General features: G+C 40.8%; 1 protein-coding gene across 1 annotated transcript in view; it reads right to left on the reverse strand.

Moving 5' to 3' along the window:
- The window catches only part of Ttc17 (tetratricopeptide repeat domain 17), a 90,590-nt gene that overhangs the window by 28,861 nt on the left and 40,791 nt on the right, over positions 1–20,938 (reverse strand). The window contains exons 17-19 of the mRNA XM_010612533.2: positions 7,178–7,336; positions 2,638–2,897; positions 1,766–1,919 (exon numbers count right to left, since the gene is read on the reverse strand). Coding sequence (XP_010610835.1) covers positions 1,766–1,919; positions 2,638–2,897; positions 7,178–7,336 — 573 coding nt within the window. The remainder of the gene's footprint in view (positions 1–1,765; positions 1,920–2,637; positions 2,898–7,177; positions 7,337–20,938) is intronic.

The raw sequence follows: 20,938 nt of genomic DNA on the forward strand, positions 1-20,938 counted from the left end.
TATTCTCTGCATTATTTTATAAACTGCTTTTGTTTCTTTAGTATAACGCAAGTATCTCGGTGCGCAGTGTACAGCACAGATATGCTATCATTTCTTTAGGCAATGGCATATTAAAGTTATTTACAGTCTTTTGCTATGGTACGTGACCCTGTGACCAATACCTCTGTATTTACAACTCTGGCATCGATAAGATGATTTATTTAGGGTAAATCAGGACAAGTATAATTACTAGAAATTTTTAAGTTTTCTGATGTATCTTGTCAAATGACCCCAAAATTCACTCTATTAACTCTCAGTAGGCGCTACACATTTGAGAGACAATTTGGGAAGCAGGACGGGTGATTCACTGTTTATGTCTGTGCTCCTGATCGCTAGTGAGCTAAAAATCTTCCCCATCTTTAAAGCCACAGATGTGTTTACAAAGCTGGACATATTTCATTAAAATATTATAGTTTTCATGCTTCTCTTTAAATGACATCAGATGCTTTGCTTATCATATTTTCATGTATAGAAATATTCTGTGAAAACTACTGTATGTCAGTCCTTTATCTTTTTCTTCTGTGGTGCTTCCTAGTGCCAGAATTTTACTGTTTTTCTTTTTCTTTGCCTCAGAAAGTCCTTTGCCTTAAAAGCATATAAATATTCATCGAAATTTTATTCCACCTGATTTATGACATCTGACGTTTAATCTAGGAATTTTCATCTTCATGTTTTACAGTTTCAGTATTATTTTACACTGACACAGAAACTGTCCTAGAAGAAGGGAAGTTACTTTCCTTCTGCAATTTGTCAACAAATGGTAGCTTCCTCAACAGTATAAGTAATTCAAGCTTTTTACCTCCAGTCGTGACCAAAAACCCTTCTTGGTGTCCTCACAGTATCTTACAAGCTCATTCTGGGATCTAGCCAAGTGGAACCCATTCTTCTTATTTTATTATGAAGTCCTTTGACTTCAGCTTTGGTAACTAAGTAAGACATTTTAATGAACTGAAGTTTGAGTCAAAGACAGTATAAATAGCCCTTTAAAGCAATATAACATATTAAGCAAGGAATTCTATCACCGCAATTTAATTGTTGGAAGAAAAGTCCACTGGGTTCATGGCACTGGCCCTTAACTGGGGCCAAGATGAGCTTCAAGATAACTGTGAGTTCTTGAAAGTACATGTTAAGCTCTGAGGCAATGCACTGCAAAACATTTATCCAATATTTAACAGAGGTATCCGGTACACAAAAACATACTAGATAGTTACTTTTTTTGGGGGGGTGGGTACAGAGATTGAACTTGGGACCTTGCACTTGTGAGGCAGGCGCTGGCACCACTGAGCTGAATCTCCGGCCCTAGATAGTTACTATTATTGAGGCCTATGTGCCTGGTGTATAAAGTCCACAGTCCTTAATACCACCCTCTAATGTAGATGTGATCATCATCCCCATTTTACGGATAAGAAAAACAAGGAGCAGAAAAGTAAATGGCAATTCTGCTGTTTAAACCCAGGGAATCTGTCCCCAAGCCACGCTTTTATGCATATTACACTGGGATGTTGTGAATAGGATATTTAAACTTCAAGTGGTAAGAGTATAAGCCAAATAGTCAATGGTTAAAAAAATCAAGTAAATATCAACATGAACATTTTATACCAATGCCTGATTTTGCCTCTTTACCTCCTCATTTGAACTGCTCTAAGTCACAATGCATCCTTTGCGAGAAATGAGAGTGAAATCTGAGGGAAGACACTGGCACCCTAAACACTGCCCTGGAATTTACCCTGCGGCCCAGGAGATGCCACCTTTGGGCCAGTGATCTCCAGGTTTGCTTGGTAACGGTGTCCGTTTTCTGCTTGGTTCAATTCCACCTTTTTCCCAGGAGTCTTCTTAGGATCTCCTTTGGGTTTCTTAACTCGTTTGACCTGGAATGTGATCTGTGAGACAGAAACACGTTAGGGACAGACGGCACTGATGATCGCAGCTGTCCTTCACCGTGGACATCAGCGGCTTTAGGAATAATCGCGGTGGATGTGCTTTTTGTTTTGACCACTGCAATTATATACTTGAAATTCCCAATGTATCCCATGATTATGTGTAATTCTTATGTATTAAATTTTAAAACGTTTGAAAAGGAAAATCTCAGTCCTCTGCTACAGTTAAGATCTCTCAAGTTTTTTTTTTTTTTTTTCCTTTATTTTGAGACAGGGTCTCACTAAGCTGCCTGGACTGGTCTTAAAACTCTAGGTACGATCTTCCTACCCCAGCCTCCCAAGTGCTGAGACTAACTGCTACTGCACACAGGTTAGTTTAATTCTTAAAGGTCTAAATAAAAAATGGTTACCATATGAATAAAATCACCAGTTTTTAGAGAGTGCACGGCAGACATGGAAAGTAAGATATCTGATCTGGGCAGTTCCTGGTCTCCAGGCTTTGGCTATGGCTTTCTACCCATCCCATTTCCTCAAACCCTCTAGAAGAGCTGGTACGAGCAACATGGAAAGCTTCCCGAGTACAGTTCCAGTGACAGCTGTCCGGGAGTGTGCAGTAAGCAGTGCTACAAACCCAGCAAAAATTTCACTCCTGTGCACGTTATGAATCCTCTCAAAGGCTCGGGCTACAATTCCTTGGGGGCTCCCCTGGCAAAGTTCTCACCCATTCTGTTGCTTCATCATCTTCACTTCTGCAGTCACCATAGCAAGAACTTCTGGCCACTCCATCCTGGGGACCTTTCTTCAGGACCCGAATCCCCTGTAAGTCTAGACGCCGCCCCTTCATCTCTAGTGCTCCTCCAAGGTCTTCCAGAGGCCACGCCTGTTGGAATTCATCCACCAAAGCCAGGATCTCTTCAGACATCTTTGCTTCATCTGAGCTCTCCATCTCATCAGAACCATTGCTTTCCTCTACCACTGTACCTGAAATTCAAGGACCAGCATATTACAACAGTTCCACAGAGTTCCTTTTAGTATGTGTACAACTCCAACCCCGCTTCTGGAGAGGACTTTAGGCTTTGCTTTGGGGCACTTCCGTAGGCCACCTTCATAAAAATGCCATCCGCTATCTTCAGAATCCCTAACAGAGTATCACTTCAATCATCTACCTTTGGTCAAAAGCCTGGCTAAGAACGATGGAAGGAGCTGAATGGTAGGCAGTCACTGATTATGTCTGTAGTGAGTATGAAATCAGCTGTGCTGTGTGTTATTTTTTAAAAGATTTACTTGCTCTGCATACAAAACATAGACGACAAAGATTAAGTTTACTATGGGCATGTGAGATTCTTCAAGCTTTATTCCAATGCCATGAAACATCACAGCTGTGTGTGCACTGACATAGCTGGTTTAACTGAAGAATGATTTCGTTAGTGAAGAAACCATCCTAATTCCACACGGAGGTTCCCATTTTCATAATGGCCGATGAAAGTAATATCGCTACACTAGTGTAATTTCTTCCTAAAATGTTTACTAAAAGCTATGTTGCTAAAGACTTCCATGGATGCGTCACAGTGAAATCACCTATGAAAATCCTCTCTCCTGAGAAGGCAGTATGTTTCCTTTATAGCCTCGTGAAAGCCACACAATGCTCCAAGTTTCCCTCCATGCTTAGATAACAGGGAAGCTCAGGCAGATTATTCTGAGTTTTGTAAAACAATGCTTTCGTCTTCTCAATTAAAATTTTAATGTTTATTTTGCATTAAAGGTTGCACCTTATATTGTGTGCTCTATGAGTTATCGCTAATCCTTTCTGGAAGCAGACAGGGTACAAAACTAAAAGCAAAATTGAGCTCAACCCGGGAAACTTAGTGACTTAGCAAGACCCTGTGTCAGAGTATGTGTATGTGTGTTTCAGATATAGCTCAGGTCCAAGACCCTATATCAAATATATATTTTAAAAAAGCCTTCATTTATAACTTGCACCCAGATAACCTGAGAGCTGTAGCTTGGTGGCTCCCACAATGTCGGTCTGTCATTCCGGGGCAACAATCTTCAGCTGGTGATTCTGGCAGGGATTCCTGACGGTAGTAATAAGTAGGCCAGCGCTGGGACTCTCATGCTGACTAGGCAGACAGGCTCAGCGAGCAGCCCCTCTTAGGAAAGCACAGTACAGTCTCTGAGGTGGCTTCGAGTGAGAACCACAGCTGCCACCACAGCTGAAAACGACAAAGCTTTAAGCCATACATGCAGAAGGTTAGCAGTTTCACCCTCAGCTCTGGTGGTGTGTCTGTCCCGTGTTATATTATAGAAAGTGAGGGGCCAGGGATTTAGCTCAGTGGTTCTGCTGCCTGCCTCACAAGTGCAAGGACCTGAGTTTGATCCTCGGTACCACAAAAAAGAAAGTGGGAGGCTGGGGGTACTATTAGCAATCTTTCTTATTCTTCCTTGAAAAAAAATGACAGGGCTTATGTATTTATTAATAAGCCAGGAAAAAGTGTAGTGTTGTCCTTTCAAGTACGTCCTTTTAGTTTTGTAAATCAATGTGCTGGTTTCTAATAATTATGGTTATTATATTAAACTGAGTTCTGAAACAAGTATCTGGGTTTACCAAAGCGTTCCTTTTAGAATATATAGACAAAGGTGGTTACTGCTGTAAATCGCACAGCCAGTAGTATAAAATATAGGCAGACAAAGAAGTCCACCTTTCAGCTCCTCTGTTTGCTAGGACATTCCTAATGCAGAGCTGAGCCAGAGGGCCGTGGGAAGGATTACTGAGAACTCAGGAACAGTTTGGTTTGTGAAGGTCTTGAGAATGTGCTGCTCCTGCACTTGCCTTGTCCTATTGGCAGTTCAAGAGTTCAGATCCTTCGGGTTGCCCTGCCACATGCTACCATCAGCCCAACTGAATAGTAAGCAACACAGTCAGGCATCACACCCTTGGCACAGTGTCTGGGACACTGTATGACTTAAAATGTCTGTGCAGCTCACCCAGGAAGCAGCTGGACAGGGACCCCAAACAGCAATTTAATTCCTTATCTCATTTTGGGTTCTTCTCCACCTTCCCTTATGGCTATTGCAGGGGTTCTTGTACTTGGTCCCAAAAAAGGGGACATAAAGCTACTAGGGACCAAAGAGGACTTGTCCCATGATAAGTGAACAAACTGCCATCCAGGTTAAGAATAAATCTCTTCTCAATTGGTAAAGTCCAATTTCTTTAAAGGCTCAGTTTCTTTAAAGTCCAATAGTTTCTGGTAAGAGATTAAAGGTCACAGCAGTACTCTTACCCTTTGAGGTTTAGCTTGCTTCTACTAGATGTCATTTCTTATATATATTGAAAGGAAAAAAAAGATTTCATAATTGCTAAGTATGTTAATCTTGTCTATACAGGAAGAAAAATAATTAATAAATGTCTACAAGGAATACAAAGTTACATAGAACATAACATATAAGAAGCTCACAGTCTGGTGGGAAATAAGACATAAAAGCAACTAATGGGTATGAAATGTGCTTCGAAAAAGGCAGGACCAAGACAGTAGACAGAACACCTAAATGCTTGAAATGCTCCACGGAGGAGGTGATACCCGAGCCAACTCCTGGAGATGTGTGTAGGAGTCGTCCAACTGGAGCACAGTGTATGCACGCAGAGTGCATGAGACAGGAGGGCTCAGAACAGCACAGTGGGAGAGAGGAGGGCGAGGCCAAAAAGTGTGCACTTCCTGCCATGCAGTGTGCTAGTAAGTGACAGAGCTGCAGAAGGAACTGGGGGCCACCGCGCTTTGCATCTCTCCAAGATACTTCAATTCTTCCAATAGGTAATAAGAGAAAAACTGAAAAACACAAAGCTAGACAACTTACCTGATCAGAACTGCATTTTAGAAACAAATCTTTGGACACACAATGTGAGAGTGAAGCTGGACTGTCAGCCTGACTGGCTTCAAAGCCAAAGAGGCAATTAATAAAGCCTAGGGCGTGTCTGCGTGGTGCATGGAGGTGCGACCTTGGTAATATATCTAATTCTAGGCTCCTCTTCTCTTGCATGGGCCCCTGCTCTGCTTCCTGGCCACAGGTACTGAGGAGACCCTTCTGCCATGATGTTCCTGGCCACAGCCAGCTGACCATGGGTGAAATCCTTTAAAACCTCCCCGTTAGGTTTGCAGGTGTTGGGTATCTTGTCCAGCAAAGAGAAAGCTAACACACACACAAAACTGGTAAGAGTGTCTGCTTCTGATTTTAAATGTCTGTATCAATTATACTGTATTCTCGTTATCCCTGTCTTCATGTCTTTTTCTTCATACATAAACTAAAATAACACAGCTTGGAAACCAAATTAACAGATTACTGCAAAAGCAAAGTAGGAAAAGAACAAAGTCTAGATTGAGGCACTGGCAAAAGGAACAGATAATGGATTCAACAGGTCTAGAGATGAACTGGATATAGTGGTGCCCGGGGGAGCTGTGATACATTAACAGATACCTGGTACACAGGAATTAGAAATGGTTGCGGAAATAGGGTAAAATAAAGTCAAATTCAATTTGGGATATGTTAAATCTAAAGTACCTGTGACACATGAAGACATTTTTATGTTAAAAAGTCGAAATAACATCTGGAATTATACAGAACATCTTAGCTGAAAATATACATTTGGAGACACTAGTGTGTTCCAAGGTGTCAAGTTCCTACAGGGTAAGACCTAGAATGCTAAGAAAATAAGACAAAGGTTAGGACACTGGGCACCCCAACGAAAGAGGGGAAAGAGTACAGAACAAGGGAAGGAAACTGAAAAAGATGATCTGAGGGTAGGTAAGAGCTATGAACAAGTATTCTGGAAGTGGAGAAGAGAAGAGAGTCTTAAGAAGGGAGAGTGATGCACAGTTCAAAATGTAGTCATCAAGTGGACTACTGGGAGGGCCTGGCAGATGTGCCCATTATTCCAGATCTTCAGATTTTACCGAGTTAGTGTAAATACAACTCCCCCGGCCCCTTACATGACTTACAAGTGGTGACACTGAGAAGAAAGACCGCTCCATAAACGAATCAGATTTGTTCTAGTGAAAGACAACACTTAGATGGAAGGAAAGGAGTGAGGAGAGCACGTTCACAAGTGCAGCTTGTCTTCTGCCTCACCTTCTAAGGGTCACACTTGTGACTCTACATGAGTGGCTCTTAAGAGAGGGAACGAACTCTTGAGAGGAGAGAAAAGCCTAAGGTTAAAGCCCGAGAGTTGATTTCTCCTCAGAAGCATAGCTCAGGTCAAATCAACTTACTTTCAAGTCTAAGGGCCTCAGGGCCCCTCCTTGAATGCTCAGGGTCTTCCTCTGTTCCTCTGTCAGAGGGCTCTTCTTCAGCAGCGTCCAGTGACTGTGGGTGGTCAAAATATTTCTGTTTGCCATGGCCGTTGTCCAGGGCTTTCTCATAACAGTCACCTCAATGACAAGAGACACAGATACACGTTAGAAACATCTCTCCTGTACTGTCCCGTAATGCAAGGCTCCCAAACAAGAAGCTAACAATGCTAGTGTTTCTCCAGCACAGCACCACACATGCACAGCCAGGTTATTTCTGGGACAAGACTTGTCCTGAACTTTGAGTTTCAACTGCCAGGCTATTGTAAGAACCAACCATTTCGGGGGAAAGACTGACAACACAGATCAAAATCCTGTTCCATTCATAATGGCTGCTATGAAATATTCTGTTGAAGTTAAAAATATCATCAAAACATTTTCCTTCTATTTGCTTTTCAAAGGTGAGGCATGACAGATTAGCACCCGAATAAATCTGAGAGACAGATGAATTACAGCACAGAACTATACCATTCTTGCATCACAGAAAAAAATGAGATACACCAAAGGTGAGGGATTATAAATAATTTTAAACCAAGGAACTAAAGGAGGGTAAATAGCAGAGATTTCCTTATTTAAGACTGATATAGCAAGGGTACCAATTTTTCTTTCAGAAAACAAGTTCAGGTCACGTGGTTAAAGATTTATCTAAGCATAAAATGTCCTATCTTGAATACAATTCTTGCATTTTTAACATTTTCGATATATGCAGTGGGTCTGACCTCTAGTATGGTTTTGTTGAGACAAAGGATTTTTAAAAAATTAGTGTACATCAGTTATACAGAATGGTTTTTGTTTGTTCTATTTCTGCACTGCTCATGAGTCAAAGGGTTTTGATCCTACTAGGGAGTGTGTGTTAATATGGACAGACCCAATATTTAGCTCCACCCGGGGGTCGTTTTTCTGGTAAGGAAACACTAAGATCTCATATCTGACGTATCAATGATATGGCTATACCAGGTCCCTCTGTTGTTGCCGGTTTGTTCCAGCTGCTCTGGTTCCATGAGCAGGTACCTTCTTCTTACTTTATGTCTTATTTACATCGTCATTCAAGATGCATATTTGGTGGAAGTTCACAAACTTCCTTTCAGAGGACAGGAATTATTTGGCCAAGATTGTGTAAGTAACAGTTCTCCTTTACCAGGACATTCAAACATGTTCTAAAAGCTTTTTATTTATTTATTTCCCTCATTGAGTTTATTGGTACATTTTAGGTATACAGTACAGTTACATTCATTATTGGGATCTTGTACATTTAGAGGACAGGTCTTGGCTCCCATTGTATTTTTTAAAAGAATATTGCTTAAAGAGATGTGTACCTAGCCAAGCTCTTTCTGCAGCAATGGGTAAACAACTCTTTCTGGATTTGATGGCATCCTTTCAGGTTTCATAATTTAAGAAAGGCCTTCTCAAGCTATTTCCTGTATTGTGCCACGAAATGCACTGGACTCAACACCTTTTCCAAACTAATAAATTTAGACTAAGGAGACCCCATGGTTAGGGAACTGCTTTGTATTTTCCAGTTCTACACTCTCACATATGTAAGGCTACTATACACAACCAGGCTGTGTCAGAAACCGAGGAATCTTTGCTTCAAGAGGGTTTTAGCTTTCAAGAAACTTATAAGCAACTTGGGAAGATAGTGGATACAAAATAAGTAATATGGTGGCATCATGCGGTGCCAAATAAGTGCTTCAGAGACAATCTGCAGAACTTGAGTTGTACAGAACACGTAGGCCTACTAAAGCAGGAACTGCAAAGAAGGGAACCAATATTTATTAAGTGCTCAGTTTTTTCTGTCCACTTATCCTCCATGAAAACCATGTGAGGTATTATTAATCCTCATTTTGTACACAAGGAAATGGATTACCAGTAAATTTCAGCTATTTTCCTAAATGGCAAATGTGGAATCCCAACCAGATCTGTCTTAATGCAAAGCTTTGTGGATTTTCACTAGAGAGTGCTGTTCCCAACAAGAGGAGAGAAGGCAGGGATGGAGGCTGGGAAGGGTAATGAAGCAGGCCCAGCTATGAAAACAGGAATTCTCAGTGTTTGGGAGGCAGTGGGGGGTGCAATTTGACAGACAGAGGGTGGTGCTTGTGCACATGCGTCCACGGAAGGGTACGGGACAGAAGCTGTGAGCAGTGGTGGCTAATTTCTTTCTCCAGATTTCCCTGTAAAAGGCCAGAGGATGCTGATTTGCCTCTATTTCTGTTTTCACTATCTGATAATGCAATTAAGTATGAGGAACGAAGCACAAAAACATTAAAACAAGAGTCATGCCCACAAACAGCTCTGTACACCCAATCGACTACAATTTACTCCGAAGAACGCCACACTCTTCTGAGACAATTCTTAACTGGGATATAAATAAGCCTGGCTATTAAAAGCAGAGAGCAAATAATGACGACAGCAACGCTGGTGAAAGCGTTTTTAACCTTGACACATGCTGCATAGATCTGAGCATTACCAAAGCAGGGGACAAACCTGTAACAGAGAGAGTAACATACAGAAATTCTGGGTTTTCTGAAGTTATTTTCCTCCTCCAATCTTTTTATCTCTTCCTTGTCTCATCTTTTTCCTACTGTAAAAATTTAATTGGTTTCATTTTTTAAAATGTGTGCAATACAAAAAGACTTTTAGGGCTGGAGATTTAGCTCAGTGGTTCTGCTGCTTGCTTTGCAAGCACAACATCCCGAGTTCAATCCCTGGTACCAAAAAAAAAAAAAAAAAAAGACTTTTAGGCAAAAATTTATAAGGCACGAATAAAACCCCGATGCTAAAATTAGTCTTCTCACATGGCCTTAAACCTGGACACTTCCTGAAGCAAGCCCTGTGCATTAGAATATTCTGCCCTCCAGCTCGCAAAACTGGGGCCAACATCTCTCCAAGGAGAGTAGAAAACGCTCCAAACAGGAGAACTAGAGGAGCAAAAGGAAGAACAAGAGGTTTATTATGTAAGGCACTTTCTTGCAAGTAGGCAACACCAAAAGATCAAATAAAAACTAAATGCTTTAAGATTAAGAATTCTCATTATTCACTTTCTTGAGCTAACAATTAAAAATAGGCTGGTTTAAGCACAAGGACCCGAGTTTGATCCCCGGTACCAAAAAAAAAGAAAAAAAAAAGGCTGGTTTAGAGTGCCGGTATGATGTGCGTAACTACTAGGCTGATAATTAAAAGTCAAACTGCCCGATTTTTAAATTACTGTTTCTGGCTGTCTAAAGGGGGAGTGAAGAAGTTCAGAATGAACTAAAGTGTTCTCTGGACCACAGTATAGGTTCCCTTCAACTCAAATGGGAACAGAAGTTGCATACATGGAAAAATACTACTTAATATCCTGGCACGCCGGGGATTTAGCTCAGTGGTTCCGCTGCCTGACTTGCAAGCACAAGGTCTGAGTTCAATCCCTGGTACAATAACAAAAAACAAAAAACAAACAAACAAACAAACAAACTCCTGGCAGAGGTGAGGATGTTCTCATTTAAGAAGCAAGAAAATGTTGAAGAAAGAAACGTTATCACACCTGGGAAGCAACAAGTCCTATTTTCTAGGCATATTGCTACTGATTTCTGCTGATGCAAAAATGAGGCGATCACATGGCTTATTCTAGCCTTCAGAAGTATGATTTTATTTTATTTTTAAAAAGGGAACTACACAATTTAGATGAAATGTTTTAGATAATAAGGTCCCAGGTGAAAATGGAAACATTTTTTTCTAAGCAGAATGCTTTACACTTGCTTGCCAAGCATTTAAGATCTAAGTCAAATCCTAGCAGTTTGTTGTTTCTTAGAAACAAGAGACTACAATGTAAATAACAACTAACTATAAAAGTGCAAAGGAAGGTATTTTCAGTTCTGGGAATGCCATGAGATCATAGACACATCAACATCCTTTACTGTGCTTACAATATCTCCTACATGAATTGGGTCGTCAGGGGTTTTCTACAAAACAAAAATATTTAATATACCTTGTCAAAGTATGAGTCTCCTGTGGGATAAAGGTTAGATGGTTTTGCAGAGTAGACTAAGTTTTTAGGAACTCTTATCATTTGTAAGGTTAGAGAAATTGCCTTTTCTCTCATTTTAATTCTGTTTACAAAGTTCCTAGAAGAGCATTTTCTACTTTCTAGAGTTGAGTTACCATCTATGTGAAGGTGGGATGGGTAGGGGAAGGGTAACAAGGGAAAAGAAAAAAAATGTGAGAAAATGAAAAGATGCAAATAAAGTGTTTGTAAATGGGGAGGGGAGGAGGGGGTGAAGGGAGGGCAGGGACAAGGGGAAAAAATGAGAACTAAGACCTGTCATGTAGAGGTACAAGATCCCAATGATGACTATAACTGTACTGTATCCCTAAAATGTACCAATAAACTCAATTAAAAAAAAGGACCCTTACCTCTGAATTTCATAAATTGGTAAACAGATACCAGGTTGGGAGCCTTAGGGTCTGCTAGAGTTGGTTATAATAAACAAATGCAGCTGGGCCCGAGGGTGCACGCCTGTAACCCCAGCACTTCGGAGCCTGAGGTAGGATCACCATGAGTTCAAGGCCAGCCTGAACTAATAGTGAGACCCTGTCTAAAAACAAAAACAAAAACAAAAACAAAACAAAAAAAGAAATGCTACAAGTAAGAGCTAAGCAAGTAAAGCTAATGTCAAGACAAGATCACCTAGGTCTTTTAGCACAGTAGTTCACAGCACAGACTAGAAGATGATTATATGAGTTCAAACCCTGCTCACAAGACTTCCTAGCTCAGGACTCATTGCTTTTAACCTCTTTGTCTATTTTATATGCAAATTGAGTTTAATGACAGAACTACTTTATTAGGCTGTTGAGAACTAAGCATGAACTAGATCACTGTCCAGGACAAGGTAAATGTTACTATTATTATTAGTGTTGCCCCTCTGAAAAGCTGCAGTGTGTCAAGAAGTTATCCCAGTGTAATCTTCTAACCAGGCCTTTCAGCTACGGCCATCTCAGAATCTCTAGTGTGCTCAACTGGCTAGTAAGAGCATGTGCACCGCAAACACACACACACACACATGTGTGTGCGCACAATGCGGGAGTCAGTAGAGTTCATATGTACCAGACGTTCAGAAGAAAACAGCAATTCATTCAAGTGAAACTGCTCAGCATATCTAAGACCTAAGAAATTTAGAATAAGAAATTAGCTTAACAGGCGACTCCTGAAGGACATTTAACAGACAGGGTGAATTCACAGCCCTACAAAAGGAAGAGAGACTACAGATATACGTGAAGTTACAGGGACACTGTGCTCCACCACCGCCCAGGCTGTTAATCTCCTGGACTTTCCTCCCTCCAACATACTTTCTTCTCTCCCTACAGCAAGTAAGAGTAAAACTCCTATGTTAATCTATCATATAATGAATTTCTAAGACGTAGATAATAAACCCATTTGTAATGAGAGGGAGAGTGTGAATGTGAAGGCAAACTTAACAGATGTCAGAAAAGTAGTCTTTTTGTGAACAGTGGAATATTCTCCCATCCAAGTACTAGCCAGGCCTGAGCCTGCTTAGCTTCCAAGATCAGACAGGATTGGGTGTGTTCAGGGTGGTGTGGCCGTACACAGAATAGTGGAATATTCTAAAGGTCTTCCCACTAACCCTCTTTCATAGGCTTCCATTATACTCCACTGTTTCCTTTCTTAGAAAAGCTACCTTCCAGGAAGCAATCTGATAAATTCAATTAAATATAAGGTACGTGGAAAGAGAGCACAGATTCTGCCATTCTTTTAACAGATGGGAATTGTCTTTAGCAGTATTTGTCGTTAGCTTTCTGGCCAACTCCACTCAAAGTTATGCAGTTATAAAACTGAATTTTGTTTTGTAAATAGGTAACTAGAAGCATGTTGTACAGGTTTCATTTTATTATACTTTGTTTCCCCACAATATTATTTTATGGTATTTCTCTAGTAAAATACAGTCTGCCTTTTACAAAAGGTAGTAAAATAAATCCTGAAGTAAATAAAAGTATGTCTTTTAGTTGTTTACACTGTTACATAAAATAACTTTAAAATATTACCAGGAAACTTTTACTAGGGTGGCCTGTGGGGCTTTGATACTACGCAGTTAATAGGTAAAATGCTAGAGGAAGAAAGAAACTTTACTGGGAACAAATACATAGGGTGTGGTTTACACCTCTAAGGACAGTGAGAGGCCAGCAGTCCTTCAACCAAGAGGAATATTCCAGGGTATGAATTCAAATTCTCCCTTAGTTAAAACTAGCACATGAACCTATGCAAATCAACTGCTTTACGTCTATCCCAAATGAGAGATGAACTACTGTCCTATGACAAGGATTCTTGGCAGACACCATGAATGAAATCACTGCTAAAATAAGAAAACAGAATTCCATTTTGGGTGAGCCTCGGTCACTGATGCCTGTACCTGAGAAACAAACGCAGACAAGTCACCTCCTTTGACCCGTGTTCTCCTCTATTTAGGGAAGACAAAAGAAATGATTTCAACAGAGGACTGGCGCTTCAGGTACGTTCTCATTCAGCAATCACTGCTGAAGGGAACTCTTTACAGGGACATTTATGGTGACGGCTATGTACCGACTGACCTTCAAAGTGTCATGCCAGAGAAAAGCAATCACACTAGACTTGAAATTGGCAACTGCTGGCTTACACCTGTATTCCCTCCAGGTGGAGTCAGAAAACAGTAGAAAGGAAAACAAAGATGAAGAAAGAAACGCATAAGATCCCAAATATAAGTATGCGTGTTTCCCTTCTGCAACACATTCTGGAGCGCAGGTCCATGCTGGGGAACACTCTATTCATATATGGAAAGGGAACGTGCTTTGTCCAAGGGTTAGGGGCTGAGTCAGTCCCTTGCCTCCTTTTAGAGCGGAAAAGGGAGAACTGGCGGTAGATCTGGGCTCTTCGTCTTGCCACGTGGCTTCCTCCTGCATAACAAAGGCACAGCAAGCAGTGTCACTGTTAGCTGAGACAGACACTGCTTCAGCAATGGAATCCCAGCTCTCCGCGGTGTAGTCTCCTCTAAAATGTAAAAGCTCGGATCTATCTTTAAACAGGAGACTTCAAACATTCATTTACTATGAGAGACTTTTCCGTGGAGAAATTATATTGGAAAAAAGGAAAATTAACTGCAATAACTATTATTGTTTTTAAAGTTTAAATCTCTGGTACACTTCAATCCAGGGAAATTTTCCTTAATACTAGAGTGAAACCCTACAGACTTTTTTAGGTTTACCGAGTTGCCCACAGAGGTTAATTCCGAATTTGGATCAAGAGACTTTTTTGGTAACTTTCATTAAAAACTGGAGCCTGGAGGTGGGAGAATATCTATTAATGGTGTTAATGTATAATGGATGAGACTTTTCCTTTTCTCTTCTCCTTTTTATGGCAGGGGCTGCAAACTTTAAAGGGAGAGCGGTATCTATACACACATATTGAGTGGGGTTCATATACCCTGGGCAAAAGGTAGGTCTACACAACTTAATTAGTCTTTAATACTCTCAATCCTCAAGTATTCCAAAGAGTTCAGACTTGAAATACCACCAGTTACTTGCCACTGAAGTATATTTTGTGTACCATATATTGTACATGGCGGGTTGGGAAATGAAGATGAGAAAAGGACTGGCACCTGTTCTCAAGGAGTTTGGAGAGTCTTTTAAGACGGCTGTGTGATGTCCATAAATTCCTATCACGATTGAATCACAGGAACTGGAGGCGAGGCACGTGAACTTGTAATTAGGGGTCAGGTAAGGCATTTGGAAGGCGTGGGCCTTGAAGGATGGGTAGTCGTGTGGGTAGCTGTGCAAGGTGAGAAAGATGGGGAGCTGTGTCTGGGGAAGAGCTGCAGGAAACATGTGCAAACACATGGAACCACGCGTGCAGCAGGTATGTAAAGGACACAAAATGTTCACACGGGCAAATCATACACCAGCATTTGTACAACTGCCACGGACTTTGCAAGACAGACACGGAAGTTCTAATGTAGTCAGTGGGCTTCAGTTCAGTACACTCTGATTCAGCTTGCAATGAATCGGCTTCAGTTCTTATCTCTTGAGTGAGTCTTCATACACACGGGAGATGCTTAGATTTCCTAGGGATCCATAACTTTAAGGTTTGCCACCTGCTTCTCCTTTCTCCTGCTATAAGCTGAACAGTCACCTGTTAATGCTGAGAGGAGTCCAGTAAGAAAACAACAGACTTTCATTCTGGTCCTGTTCCTCATTGGAAACGGAGGCACAGAGATGAAGAGACCTATGATGGATTAGATAACAGTCAACTTGTAACCCCCAGCTGAACTGAACCGCGTGGTCTGGGCGTGAAGGATCCACCTGACGATTGTTGTCAATAGCCATAAAGAGGGAACTGGAGGGGAAGGTCTTGGCCTGTTGATTTTCTAGGAGAAGCTTCCTGCGGATGGTTTTCCTGGGGTGAACCAGGCTGTTCTTATCAGAGGAGGAGCTTGGGGTCTCACTGTTGCTGGGTGTGGCTGCTGTTTTCATCTGGGAGCTCTGATCTTCACTGTGAGCATCACTTCCTGGCTCCAATGTGGATCTCTTAGCTTGGTGGCACAGATCCTTCATCTCACTGGCCTAGGCTTTCTGGCCTCCCGGGTGCATATCCTCCATACGGACAAGCATGAGACACACTGCTCTGGGCTCCAGGACACTGGCTGGACTCGTGGAGGACACTGCCTTGTACTCTAAGCCTTTAGCTGGACTTGTGTGGGAAACTGCTGGGATCCTGGCCCTCAACCAGATCCTTTGGGCCTCTAGTATGTGGTTAATGTCTCTTGCACTCCTTTGCATTTGACTTTTGTGTAATTATCATAAAATTATCCTATAAATTATGTGTTCTATATTTAATGTATTCCCTTGCCTAAACCCTGACTACAACAGGACCAGTTGCCAGAAGTATCTGTCAGGCATATCAGGCTTGTCTTTTCTTTGAACAAAGGTCCAACTTGAGACCAAGATCTAACAGCATTTCAAAGACTACTCAGCCTTGCTTGCTCCTCAGATTAAGTGAATGGTAAGGATAGCATCTCTAAATGAGAACCCAAGATCCTACATATTCTAGAACTGATCAGATTTTGGGTCTAATAATATCTCCTAGGACTCAGGTGTATGAACAAAGAGCAGGCACACATAATTGTCTTTTGCTTCGGTATAAGTGATGACTCTACTGACACCAAGGTTAAAAAGCTCACTGAAGTCCTATCAAAGGACATTTTGAGCATAGCACTGCGGATTTCAGTAACTAATTCCCTGACTACAGATCCCACTTCAGAGGCCTTGGGTTTGAGCATATCTACACACACGCACGCACAATATACACACACACACACACACACACACACACACACACACAAAACCCCTAAATACTTATCTCATTGTACAACCAACTGTTGAAAAACAATTTACGGTACCCTGTTTCCGCTTGCTTTATGTCAGTAAATTAAGTCATCTGGAGGGACACATCTCAGTGGCTACTCTGAACTCCATCATATGGCTTCCAGGACTTGACTCATTCCCAATTTTTTTTTTCTTTTTGGTACCAGGGATTGAACTCGGGTCTTTGCACTTGCAAGGCAGGCCACCGAACCGCTGAGCTAAATCCCCGGCCCCCCCAAATTTTTAACATATGTTGTTTTCATCCAGTGATAAATTTGCAATAGGGTTTAAATACCTGGTGCTCACTTAGGGAAAAAAAAGTGCAAACTGGGAATTCATTTCAGCTGTCTCACGGCACATGTGAAGGATTTTCTAAGATACAAATCACTTGAAACTTTCTGAATCCACTCTACTAATGTAGAATGAATAGTGCATATGTGCATTTTGCCTATTAGGAGAATTTTTTTTTGAATGGGGGAGACTCATATAAATGTCTGCTGTATGAGATGGCAAAACAACACTTTATAAACTAAAGTGTCTCTCAAAACACCTCAAATGATGATGGAAAGTGAAGATTTAAAAGACAACATCCAATGACCTTGTGTAACTTACTAAACACCAATGTGCCTACCTGAAAGTCAGCCTGCTGCAAGAGGCTGCAGCAGCACAGCTCACTGGAAGGATCCTGCTCCATGATTAATGGTGAGCTCTAGACAAAGCACACCTCATCTTGCTCATACTATGTGTCCCCCCCCGCCCTGTGGTGTGTACAATCACATTGTCCTTATTACTTTGCAGCCCAATCAGCAGGTAAGTGATCATAGAACATGATTAATAATGCCCTTCAGTGGATGTCCCCACATACACAGAGAGCAGGAAGGAACTGTGATGGAAATTTAATTTACTATTTAAAAAACACAATGATTTCCTTTCAGAGACTCAACACAGTAACCCTCACACTGGCATGGGGCATCTCCACATCTAAATGCTAAGCTTTTAATTCACGGAGGTTACACACTGTCCCTTATTTCAAGTTAACGAACATCAAGTATTTCATAAGTGAGTGACAGTTCATCCCGTACTCCCAACTCTGCTCCTTCTCCAGGCTTCTGTAGCCCACTAAATAGCAGCACAGCTTACCCCGCTGCTTGGGTCCCACTCTGGGGAGACACCCAGCCCCTCGACCTCTCATCTCCTGCCCCACGCCCTGCAGAGGTGACCCCGTCTCTCTTCCCTCCTGGCTCACTGTTCTAGGCCAACGTCATCTCTCACAGATACCGCGGCAACAGCATCCTAACAGGGCTTCTTGCGTCTTCCCTCACCGTACTACACCTATTCTGCAGAGCCAGAGGAATCCTGTTAAAATGTAAATTAGATCGTTTCATTCTTCTCTTTAAAATCTTCCAAATCATACATCTTTCTCTTAGAATAAAAGTCCAAGTTATTAGATTGTCTGCCAGGCTATCAAGGTGTGGCTGTACCCTCCCCGCTTTCACTTCTACATGTCCACTACAGCCACACCAGCCTTCTTGCTGTTTACTCCTTGACCTAAGCTTCTGCAGCAACTGTTCTCGCTCCTGAAATGTTCTCACCTTTCATGTCTGCAAGGCTCGGAGCCCCTCACCTCCTCTCTTTGCTACAATGTCACTTTCTCAATGGGACCTCCTTTGATGATGCCCTCCACAGTGATATTCTTCCTTGAAGCAGGTTTCTTATAATATGCTACATAATTTGTTTATTCTTTACTCATTTCTTTTTACTAGAATAAAGCTTCTGAAGAGATGGAGGGTTTTTTTTGTTTGTTTGGTTGGTTGGTTGGATGGCTGGTTACCAGTTCCTAGAAACTGGCACATAGTACATAAGTATTAGCTGAATGAGTGAATATGTCACACTCAGCTTCCTTTGGTTGAAACAAATATTTTGTTGTTTAAGGATTACATTCACTACCAAATTTCATTTTTCTTAATAATTATTTGGCTAGGACTGGGGATTTAGGTTTGGTGGTCTGCCTTGCAAGCACAAGGACTCAAGTTCAATCCCTAGCACTAAAAAAAAAAAAAAAAAAAAAAAAAAGGATTGGCCAGGTTCACAACCAATCAACCAATCTCTGTCTCTCTCTCTCTGGTGGTGCTGTGGGATAGAATGCATGGTCCGGCATGCTAGCCAAGTACTCTGCCATGGAGCTACACCTCCAGGCCAGGTTAATCATCTATAATGACTGGGTAGAATGGGATGGCTGTGGAAAGACCTTAGGCAAGGACCAACAGGCTCATCTCTAAAGGGAAAATGTTTTTGCATGCAAGACAAAATAATTCACATTAAAAATTAAAAACCAGTAAGTATTTATACATGGTATTCTTTAGTGCCTGAAGTGTTAAACCACTGGTCATGAGAATCTGTTAAACACTATCCTAAATCTGAAAACAAAGTAATTGTTCTGTTCATAAAAGCTAAACACTGGAATCCCAAAGAAAAATATTGCCTGTTGAGCTAATACTGTAGGTAGAATCATCAGATCTTCTACATGAAATCAAAGGCAATCCACTAATAGAAATCTACTGATGCAAGGTTCAAAGATCAAGGTATCATGTTATAGAGTAAAGGAGACTAATTCAGGTGAACTTTTAGGGTTCATGATGCCTGCCCCCCATTACCTAATTTATGTTTCATGTAGGGATGTGTATGTCTCTTCTGAGAGATGACATAAGAAAGTGAAGTGATTGAACCACTTTTATAAAATGTTACAGATAAGAATCTATAAACATGGATTCTTCCAATCATGGCCGGGAGTAGTTTAAGAGTGAAAGAATGAATGCATGGGAACTGCACTGGCCCTGGAAGGCAGAGGACTCAGACCTTAATTTCAGCTCTACCGTGACTACTGTAAATCTTACCTTTGCTTCTAGGCCATAAAAAAAAAAAAAAAGATATACGTCAAAGAATTCTCTGTTAATCAAATAACTATAACTCTTTTAAAGAAAACTGTATAGCGATCTAGATAGTTGATATATACAGAGTTGTATCTGGATTTGTTGCAATCCCCTCAGGATTTTGGAAACTGCAATAAATTAACCAAAAGTTAAATTCTGTTTACACAATTAAATGGAGGTGGCCTGACCAAATAGTAGAGTGCTGCCAAAACTGGGTCCACCGGACTATCTTAAAAAGTAAGCAAGTATCTTCACTAATTCTTAAAAAGGAAGTAATAACACAAAGGCTTTCAGCAGGTAGCATACGAAGGATAGTCCACAGGAGGGCAGCAAAATGCAGGATTTGTTTTTCTTCAAAATTTGAACACTGTAAATCTTTTAAGGTTTAAGTCATAAATATGCAGAAATTTAGGCTGAAGAACACAGACTAATAACCATAGGTAATAAAACAAATTAAAAAAAAGATAGGTTTATATAAATAGATGCTGTAAGTACAGAAATACTGTGAAGAAAATACAAGCTAATACATCTGCATATAGGAAACAAGTTAAGGTTTCTGTACATGATTTGAAAATTACTTTTTTTCTCTAAATGCAAAAGCCATCAAATATATATTATAGAAACTTGCACAAAATTCTAAGACAACCTAGACATTAAAGGCTGAATTCTCGGTAGAACTCTTATTCATAATATCTAAAACCGAGGCTAACATTTTAAAGTGAGCATATATCTCAGTGAACTAACAAAACACCAGGGCTCAGAAATCCTGGGTTTAATGCTCAGTTATATTTGATGAATATCAATATTGTTGCTTGTGGCATTCCTATAAGCATCTCAAGTAAATGAAGTCTGATAAATACAACCTACAACATTGGTCTTATGCTTTCGAATAAAAGAAAAATAATACTGAAGAAAATTAAGTTAAATTAGTTTATAAAACAAACCTATCAATGTGAAAAACAGTATTTGTTTCAAAATTACCAAAATAAAATGTTTGTTTAATCAACATTTTGGGGGGCTTGGAGTATTGTTTAGTGATAGTGCACTTGCTTAGCATGTACACAGACCAGCACCAAAAAGACCAAAACAAAGCAAAGCGAAACAAAACAACTTGAATGGACAATTAAAAAGCCAATCTATTAAATTCTTCACAACATCCTTAAAGTTGTGACGATGACATAAAGCTACCTATAAGTCGGGCGTAGTGATGCAGGTCTGTAATCCCAGCACTCAGGAGGCTGAGGGAGGAGGACTGCGGACTGCGTGATTTCAAGACCAGCCTGGGCTACATAGTGAGTTCAAGGCCAGGCTGAACTACATAGTGAGACCCTGTCTCAAAAAAAAAAAAAAAAAAAAAAAAAATACC

The sequence above is a fragment of the Fukomys damarensis genome, unplaced genomic scaffold, assembly GCF_012274545.1.
Source record: "Fukomys damarensis isolate Sample0158 unplaced genomic scaffold, DMR_v1.0_HiC HiC_scaffold_27, whole genome shotgun sequence".
Taxonomy (NCBI): Eukaryota; Metazoa; Chordata; class Mammalia; order Rodentia; family Bathyergidae; genus Fukomys; species Fukomys damarensis.